This window comes from Nothobranchius furzeri, chromosome 4 (assembly GCF_043380555.1).
Source record: "Nothobranchius furzeri strain GRZ-AD chromosome 4, NfurGRZ-RIMD1, whole genome shotgun sequence".
NCBI lineage: Eukaryota > Metazoa > Chordata > Actinopteri > Cyprinodontiformes > Nothobranchiidae > Nothobranchius > Nothobranchius furzeri.
Window position 1 is genome coordinate 80,754,961 of NC_091744.1, and position 10,000 is coordinate 80,764,960.

The window sequence follows — 10,000 nt, forward strand, 5'->3', positions numbered from 1 at the left end:
CATCCATCCATCCATCCGTCTATTCATTTATTCATCCATCCATCCATCCGTCTATTCATTTATTCATCCATCCATCCATCCATCCATCCATCCGTCTATTCATTTATTCATCCATCCATCCATCCATCCATCCATCCATCTATTCATTTATTCATCCATCCATCCATCTATTCATTTATTCATCCATCCATCCATCCGTCTATTCATTTATTCATCCATCCATCCATCCATCCATCCGTCTATTCATTTATTCATCCATCCATCCATCCATCCATCCGTCTATTCATTTATTCATCCATCCATCCATCCATCCATCCATCCATCTATTCATTTATTCATCCATCCATCCATCTATTAATTTATCCATCCATCCATCTATTCATTTATCCATCCATCCATCCATCTATTCATTTATCCATCCATCCATCCATCCATCCATCCATCCATCCATCCATCTATTCATTTATTCATCCATCCATCCATCCATCCATCCATCCATCCGTCTATTCATTTATTCATCCATCCATCCATCCATCTATTCATTTATTCATCCATCCATCCATCTTTTCATTTATCCATCCATCCATCCATCTATTCATTTATCCATCCATCCATCCATCCGTCTATTCATTCATTCATCCATCCATCCATCCATCCATCCATAACACGTTGTTCATTTATTCTAATGAGCTCATCTGATGATAAAATATGTTCCAGTTGGCTCTAAGATGTTCTGGCTCTGGTTCTTCTGCAGCTATCAGTGGATCGTCCCCATCAGATGGATGAAGACGAAGGCCCCTCAGAACATCTTTTGGCTTCAGGAAAAATCAGGTAAACAAGACAGACAGGTAAACCGGCTTCAGAGTGGCAGAAAGATCAAATGGATCTCACCAACTACCTTCTGAAGTTTCACCATCACAGTTTTTCTCAGCTGCCTTGGTGCATTTCTCACGGCAGGATAGAACTTTGTCCCTGGACACAAGCAATGAAATGAAGATGATAAATTGTATGAACAATGACAACTCAGCCTGAACAAGTATAGTTAATTATGACAAACATGACGAAAGCAAGTCAAAAGTGACCATTCTCAGGATATTTGGACTTACTCAACTGCTTCACATCCAAAGGCGCTCATCTTTGGATGAAAGGAACATGAAACCACCGCTAGCTTGTGCCAACACGACTACATGAGGTGGAGGTTGAGCTAAGTGTTGTGCAAAGTTTAATTCTGTTGTGAGAAATGCAGCCAAGCAACTGAGAAAACCTGTAAATTAAAAACTTACAGTAGTAGCTAACAAGAGGAAAACTGCTTCATTTTGTTTTTAGAAACAGAAAACGTTTGAGTCATTTACGGGACTTATCTGGACAAAAAGATTTTCCACCTCTCATCCAGAGGTCTTCCGGTCCAATCCAGGATAAGCTCTGGTGTGTCCGGGCTCTCCCACCAGATGTGTAAGCGTTGTGTAACGTACTAGAAGCATTTACCTGTGAGCTCAGCAGCGCGTCCCTTTTCATCGGGAGCGTTTCAGATGCTAAACAGCAGCAAAAGCGTTCGGCGCAGCTAGAGGTCAAGAAATCACAGGTGAACTGCAAAACCTCACGTGATTTCGGTATTTCATGCAACAACGAGCCAGAAGGACTGTTGCATGTATCTGGTTTCTTTTCTGTTCTGTTGAGACAGAAATGATAAATGACCCATACTAGCGTAGCGCCTTTCAGATCATTCATCCATTCACCCCTGGTGGTGATGAGCTACGATGTAGCCACAGCTGGCCTGGGGCACCCTGACAGAGGCGAGGCTTCTGAGCACTGGTGCCGCGGCTCTCTCCGACCACCTCCAGCAGGCAGGGTGGGTAAGCGTCTTTCCCAGGGACACAACAGCTGCGTTCTCTGGCGGGAGCCGGGATTGAACCCACAACCTTATGATTGCTGGACAACCCACTCTACCTCCTGAGCTACTGCTGCCCCCAATGACTGTAAACCAAGCTGGAGAACCTCACTGTGCCATCACCTGCAGGTTTCTGAAGAGCTGAACTGAAGCCCAGTGGGAGCTTTCCACCACCGCCATCTTGGCCACGCCATGCATGTCATCACTCGTGTAAACTAAAAAATGGAGATTGGCACACACACACACACGCACACGCGCACACGCACGCGCGCGCGCGCACACACACACACACACACACACACACACACAGTAACTCTCGTTGGAAATTTAAAACACTCGCCAACCCGACACCACACAAGCCTGCAGTCTTGTCATGCAGGAAAGGCGTACCTGGACAAAGGAAGTGAAGGTCGGAATGGCAGAACATACGGGAGGGGGGGGGGGGGCAGTGTGTCAGAGACACCATCTCCTAATCCACACTGTAGGTGTGAGCGGCACAGAGCATCTCTGCTTCAAACAGAATGCGTTGAAGTCCACGCGTGGACCTAAACGCAGGACGTCAACACGTGTCGTTCATCTTAACGCTTCTGTCTGCTCTCTGATTCTCGCTGACACTCAGAGGGCGGGACACTACCCCTCCACCCTCCCTGATTACTGAATAATTAGATTATTTTTGTAACAGAGTCCCTCTCCTACTACAAATGTTTATTTCCTGCTGAAACGTGAGACGTTTAGTAATGAGGATTCTTCTCTAGTGTCGGTTGAAGATATGAAGGTGGGTGGAGCCGACTGGGTTCTAGCCAACCTCCATGTGGTTGGGTATTACCGGGTCAACTACGACCAGAACAACTGGGAACGACTGCTGGGCGTTCTGAGCACCGACCACAAGGTACCACACACCTCCTGGAGGTCAGAGCGGTCACTCTGAGCAGAACCAGTTCATCTGAGAACTTCATGTGTTTGTGTTGAAGGCCATCCCGATGATCAACAGAGCCCAGCTGGTGGACGACGCCTTCAACCTGGCCAGGTGAGTCTGGAGATCACCCTAGGAGGAGATGGAGAACAAACTAGAAGTCAGACAAGGTCTGTGTGCCGAACAGTGGGATGTGAAGGTTTGGGCAGCCATGATGTTCTTGTATAAACGGCTGGTTGTTACGATAAAACATGTCGGGTAAACATCTCACACAGGAGACACAGTGATGTTTGAGAAGGGAAACGACGTTTAGAGGATCTACAGAAAGTGGGAATGATGGTTTGAACGGAATGAGGCAGCGGCCGACATTTGGCACTACATGAAAGCGATGAACTGAGTATTTAGTAGATCCTCCTTTAGCAGAAATAACCGCCTCTAAACACTTCCTGTAGCTTCCAGTGGGTCTGGGCTCTGGCTGAAGGTATTCTGGACCATTCTTCTTTACAATACATCTGTAGATCATTCAGGTTTGATGGCTACAGCGTATGAACCAGGGGTGGACTGGCCTATCTGGCATTCTGGGACTGTCCCGGTGGGCCGCTTAGCCAAGTGGGCTGCTTGCCCAGCTTGGGGCGACACTACTCCACAGTTGGTGATCTGCAGAACATTAGCTACATGGTAACCTGAAGCTAATAGAGTTTTTCCAGGCGTTTTTAGCAAGAAAAACGCGGTAGAGCGATGGCGTAAGTGTTGTTTTGCCGCATTAGCATGTAGCTAATGTCCCGCTGATCTCCGCCCGTGGAGAATGAGCTGATCTGGAAGGCCAGGGCTCCTGGTCGCAGCGGTCTGGTCCTGCTTGTAATTTAAAAGTCCCAGTCCATATTAGATCTCACATTCGGCCTAGAGACGATTCCGCGGGTGGCAACAGCCCCACCCCCACCGCTCTCACAATGGGGAGGGCCGACGATTCGTAAAAAGGCCAGGGCCGAATTTTGGTCCCAGTCCACCCCTGGTATGAACCGCCCTCTTTAACTCACACCACAGATGTTCAATAATGTTCAGGCCTGGGGACGGAGATGGCCGTTCCAGAATGTTCTTCTTGTTCCTCTGCATGAAGGCCTTAGTAGATGTTGAGCAGGGTTTAGAGTCGTCTTGTTGAGAGGTCCAGCCCCGGTGCAGCTTCAGCTTTGTCTCTGATTCCTGGACACTGGTCTTCAGAATCTGCTGATACTGAGTGGAATCCATGCGTCCTTCAACTTCAACAAGATTCACGGTCCCTGCACCGGCCCCACAGCATGATGGACCCACCACCATGTTTAACTGTAGGTAGCAGGTGTTTTCCTTGGAATGCTGAGTTCTTGTTCCTCCATATGTAACGCCCTTGTTCTTCATGAATAACTCAGTTTTAGTTGCTGGCTTGTCCAGATGTGCTTTAGCAGACCTCCAGCTGCTGAGAAAAGGCTTCCTCTGCATCACTCTCACATTGTGTAGTTGAGCGATGCACCGTGACTCCATCTCCAGCCAGATGATCTGTGGGTGACTCTGACTGTTCTCACCATTCCTCTCTTCTGTTTATCCCAGATGTTTCGTGGTTAGGGTTGTGGACGCAGACAGCTGAGATCTCTGAGACAGCTCTCTGTGCCCTTCTCCTAAATCAGGATGGAGAGCCATCTTCGTTTTCAGCTCATGTGAGACTTGTTTCAGACCCTCATGCTGCTGCTCTTCAGAGAATATTCACAGAGGAGGAAAACTCACAACTGGCCCCTTAAAAATCTGGATTCACCTGTGTATGGAGATCAAAGGTCATGCGTGCCCGCATGTACTCCTCTGCCTCATTCTGTTTAAACCATCATTCCCACTTTCTGTAGATCCTCTAAACGCCGTTTCCCTTCTCGAACATCACTGCGCGTCTCCTGTGTGAGATGTTTACTGACAGGTTTTATCGTAACAACCAGCCATTGATGCAGGAACTCATGAAGGTTAACAAGGCTGCCCAAACCTTCACATCCCACTGTAGATACCTGATGTTCAGGTGAGGACAGCTGTTGATCGGAACTAAAACCTGGACTAGGTTAAGCTTTCATCAGGTCTGATCAGCTGGTTCTGCTCCTCCACCTCCTCTCCTGACAGTCGGCCCAATCCCCCTGCGAGCTAAACCCGAGACCCAGCTCCTCCTCAGACCTCCTGCAGGAGGACCCTCTGACCATCCCACAGGAGATGACCTTTAACTGAAGTATCTGTTCTGGTGTCTCACAGAGCAAAGATCATCTCCACCGTTCTGGCGCTCCGAACCACCAAGTACCTGAAAAATGAGAGGGAGTACATGCCGTGGAAGTCGGCGCTGAACAACCTGGAATTCTTCTACCTGATGTTTGATCGTAGCGAGGTGTTCGGCGTCATGCAGGTACTCGTCCTCCTTCAGGAACCTAGACCTTGTTCTGGGATCATCCTTGTTACAAGCCATCTTCCCAAGCTAGCCTCACTCTTCTAAAGATGTTAAAGTCTCAGGGTTGACTTGTATTTCTATTTGCGTGGGCGTGACACCAGCCACTCTTTAAAATGCCTGCACACTGTAGAAGCTGATTAAAAAAAATTTTTTTTTACTGTGTCCTGTCTGGCTGTGAAGCAAACAGAATTAATGTCTGAATGCTCGTAACAAGCCTTACAGATTTACTCTCAGGTGGAGCATCAAAGCTTCTGCTTTTAATGTCACGCCTGATACTTAAAACTTTGTTGTTATTGTTTTTGAATGCTTTGTAATTGCGACCAGACACGGAGACAGAGGTGAAAGAGAAAGGAAAAGACAAAATGTGTGTGTGTGTGTGGGGGGGGGGGGGGGGGGGGGGGGGTCCACAAAAATAAACAATAATGAACAAGAGTCTGCTTCTAGACCTGCAGAAAGAGACAAGAAAAAATGCAAGAGAACAAAAAAAAGGGACACAACAACAATTCAACAAGATCAAGCTATAACTGCATCAACTTGATGAAGAAATATATAATCAACATTGTTTAACTGAACAATCACACAATAATAAATCACAGTGCTTTAAGTGCCCACCATAGTCTTCAGACCTGTGTTGAACGTGCTCAAGTCCATACTTATGAGAGCACCATGTGAGCACCTGTGTGTGTACACGTGCTTGTTTATGTAAGGTTTATCTATAGGAGCGTCCAATAGAGAGTGTGAGGGATCACAGATCTGCCCCCCAAAGATGTGTAGGAGACAGAGGGAGCTCCAAGTCCCAGAGATCCAGGCGCTGCCCCAGAACACAGGAACCCCAAGGAGACTGCAACCAGAAAGGCCCCCGCCCCCCTCGAGAGGCACAGAGGATCGCTCCGGGGGGCCACAACCAGCAGCCGGCAGAGTCCCGGGAGATATCAGTGGCAAGCCCACAGGCCCGCCCGCAGCCTCCCACCCCCTAGCCGGCCAAGCCCGGGACCCAGCGACCCGGGACCCAGGGGCGACCACCCCTGCCGGGGACCCAGCAGAGCCCAGGGACCCAGACCCCACCAGGCAGCCACCGGGATTGACCAGGCAGACGCCAAAAATCTTAAACCCCCTGAGCCGGGAGCCACGAACACTCAGGCAGACCAAGGCACCACACCCCACACCATGTGTGGCAGGGGGAGGGGGGACAAAGATCTATATCATCAAAAGAAGTTCCAGGAGAGGGGAGGTGTCAAAGGCCCCACCTGACATATACAGTCATACACAAACACAGTCACACACTCCCTCCCTCATGCTCACACATGCACATACAACTCAAGACTCACAAAAATGCACGCCGGACACCCACTCATGCTCCCCATACACACCCTATTCACTCTGGTCCTGGTACTGCTGCACATTGGGTACAACCATCACCGGTTACCAGAGTTTGACCCTTTCTGCTGGGGTACTGATGGGCAGGCTCCCCCGCCCAACGCTGAGCACAGCAATCCACCACCCCAGACCCCAACCAGATGGCCAGATCTCCCTCCTAGCCTCCAGCCCCAGGAAGTCAAGCAACAACAGAGGTGTGCTAAGACCCCTAATCTCCCTCCGCCTGCTCCAATTTGTACTCACCACAGATAAACCCATCAGATAACGAGATCAATGAGTTCCTTGAAAGGATAACACTTCCTAAATTATCAGACAGCCAAGTTACAGTCCTGGACTCGCTACTAACATCAGCGGGGCTCCAGGAAGCCCTTAAATCCATGACTAATAGGAAAGCTCCAGGTCCAGACGGGTTTCCAGCAGAGTTCTACAAAGAATTCTGGATCATTCTGGCTCCAACATTCTTCAGAATGGTGAGGGAAATCGAAGAGAGCGGCAGATTACAGCCAAACATGAACTCAGCCAATATTAGTCTCTTGTTAAAACCAGGCAAAGACCCTGCATTTCCTACCAGCTATCGCCCAATTTCTCTGATTAATGTTGATCTCAAAATACTTTGTAAAGCCCTGGCAAAAAGATTAGAGAAGGTAACCCCCTTCATAATACACCCTGACCAAACTGGTTTCATCAAGGGTAGACAGTCATCCACTATCTCACGTAGATTCCTTAATTTGATAGATTTCTCTTACAGTAGAAACATAGAAACTAGTATATTATCTCTAGATGCAGAAAAGGCTTTTGATAGAGTTAACTGAAAGTTCTTATTTGCAACTTTACATAAATTTGGCTTTGGGAACTTCTTCGTAAACTGGCTACAAACATTATACAGTTCACCAACTGCACGTGTCAGGAGGAACGACCAAATATCAGCTAGCTTCTGTCTTCAGAGGGGGACCAGGCACCACTCTCCCCCTCACTGTTTGCTATCTTTATCGAACCACTAGCAACAGCAATTAGGCAAACAGGTATTAAAGGGATAAAGTGTAAGAAAATAGAACATAAGATTAATCTTTATGCAGATGATGTTTTACTCTTTCTCCGGAATTCTCATTCCCCTCTTTCTCATTCAATAGAACTGATAAACTCTTTTTCAAAAGTTTCAGATTACTCTATAAACTGGTTAAAATCCACAGTTCTACCAATTAATTTCTCTTTTGTCAATTTACTTAATACACAATTGGAGTCAGGGAATATCACATACCTGGGAATTAATGTCTCTCCCAAGTTAGCAGATCTAACCAAACTAAACTACATCCCACTTTTAAAGAAAGTGGAAGATGATCTTGCAAGATGGAAATCCTTACCGATATCACTCATGGGGAGGGTTGCTACAATTAAAATTATGGTCTTACCCAGAATAAATTACTTATTTTCAATGATCCCAAACAAACCACCAGCTGACTGGTTTAAATCTCTGCTCAATTACCAAATTCCTTTGGCAGGATAAACCTCCACGAATTAGCTTAAAAATGCTTCAGAAGACCAAAAACAGAGGAGGACTGGATCTACCCAACTTTTATCATTATTTCGTAGCCAACAGGCTGCAATATATACCAAGATAGTTGCAAGATAACCCACTAGATGAGTCTTGGTTAGACATAGAACAGACACTTTGCAATACAATAGAGCTTTCAGACTTACCATTTATTAGCTCAAGCATAAGAAAACATGAAGGATTCAAAAGTATTAGTATCAGCACCTCTCTGACAGCATGGTGGGAGTATCTTAAAATGACAGAGTCTTCACTAGTACCATGCAGACGCACACCTATCTGGAGTAATCCTGATATTTTGACAAATAATAAAATGATGAACCTTCCAGACTAGAAAAATAAAGGAATCTTATACCTGGAACACACATATGAAGGATTGGACTTCATCCCATTTAATAGAACATTCTCCCAATTTGGAATAGATAAGAATAGCTTTTTAGAATACCACCAAATTGAATCTGTAGTTTGGTGGGGCCCCTTGGAGGTCTTGGCGGCGACCATGGGTCACTGCCTGGCAGCTGCATTGCCCCTGGGCGGGTCTGGGTGGGGGCCTGGGGGCTCGGGGTTTGGGGGTGGCCGGCCCCGAGTGGGGATCTGGGTGGGGCCTTGGGGGTCGGGTCCTGACATGTATGCTGCCGGGAAGAAGGCAGGAACATGCAGCAGTGCCTGGCCCGGGTTCGGGGGCCTCGGGTAGACCTTGGCTCTTCTGCTGTCCCATCGCAGGGGAGGGGAAGGTCCAGGAGGGGGAGGACCCAACCTTACCTGGATGTCCCATGTCTTATATATTCTGGAAGTTGTGCAAATGCAGGGATGGGCATAGATATTCTGCTGGGGTGGGGCTGGGTTAGTGCCCTCGGACTCCGTGAGGCTCTGTATTGCTGCTGCTTTGGGCCCTGGCAAGATGGGCTGGGGTCTCCATGCCCTGGGTGGCAATTTGACAACAGAGGTGCCTATTGGGGCCAGTAGGGGAGCTGGCTCCCTGGAGGGCTAAGCCCAACCAGCCATTCCTCCCCATCCCCACATATTTCTCTCCTCCTGCTCCCTCACATCATCACACAAACATACACATAGGACCTTGGGGGGTGGACAAGTCAGGGAGTGCGGGTATGGACCCCATTTCCGCATTCCTGTGGCAACCTGCCCCCCAATTTTATTTGCACCTTATACACTTCCACTGACGACATTCCACGCAAACACACACTTAGGGCCTTGGGAGTGAGCACATTCAACGGCACTTGGCAGGGGGATTTCTCAGCCTCCTCCTGGGTACCGGTGCCCACTTCCAATTTTAAACCGCACTTAGACACAGAGGGCTGTGGGTGCAAGTGGGGTGGTGCGGTGGCATCAGCTAGCATAGGCCAGACAATGCCTGCACTGCCCGCTCACCACAGCCATGGAATACACCTCATGAACTGTAGAAGCTGATTAGCAATCACCGCTAACCTAGACTCTGATTCTGGCACAACAAACTTTATACAGCTCAAGGGAGACTCAGTTTACTCACAAACACACCTTCAGTCACCTGTAGCTTATGTACGCTCAGGTTAATGACTCTATTCTGACTAGACTGCATCTTGGAGTGGGATATGAAGTAACCAGCTTCTCACCTTTCCCGGTTACACGACACAGAAGAGGCCCCAGGCAACGTCGCTCCTTTTAGTATTCACAATAAGAAACCAAGGTTTTATTTCAAAAAGATGAAAAAATAATAATCCAAACAATACCCCGGCGCAGCGGGTAAAAGTTTCTTTACAGATCCAAAGGCAAACCCCAAAACCCCCTGAACAAGCCTCCTTCTCCTCTCGATCTCCACCTTTTATCTCTCCA

The 10,000-nt window shown here is 47.8% G+C and overlaps 1 protein-coding gene across 1 annotated transcript in view; it reads left to right on the top strand.

The window, feature by feature from the left end:
• The window catches only part of anpepb.1 (alanyl (membrane) aminopeptidase b, tandem duplicate 1), a 27,858-nt gene that overhangs the window by 13,702 nt on the left and 4,156 nt on the right, over positions 1-10,000 (top strand). Inside the window, exons 12-15 of the mRNA XM_054734277.2 lie at positions 755-831; positions 2,644-2,777; positions 2,860-2,915; positions 5,058-5,205. Coding sequence (XP_054590252.2) covers positions 755-831; positions 2,644-2,777; positions 2,860-2,915; positions 5,058-5,205 — 415 coding nt within the window. The remainder of the gene's footprint in view (positions 1-754; positions 832-2,643; positions 2,778-2,859; positions 2,916-5,057; positions 5,206-10,000) is intronic.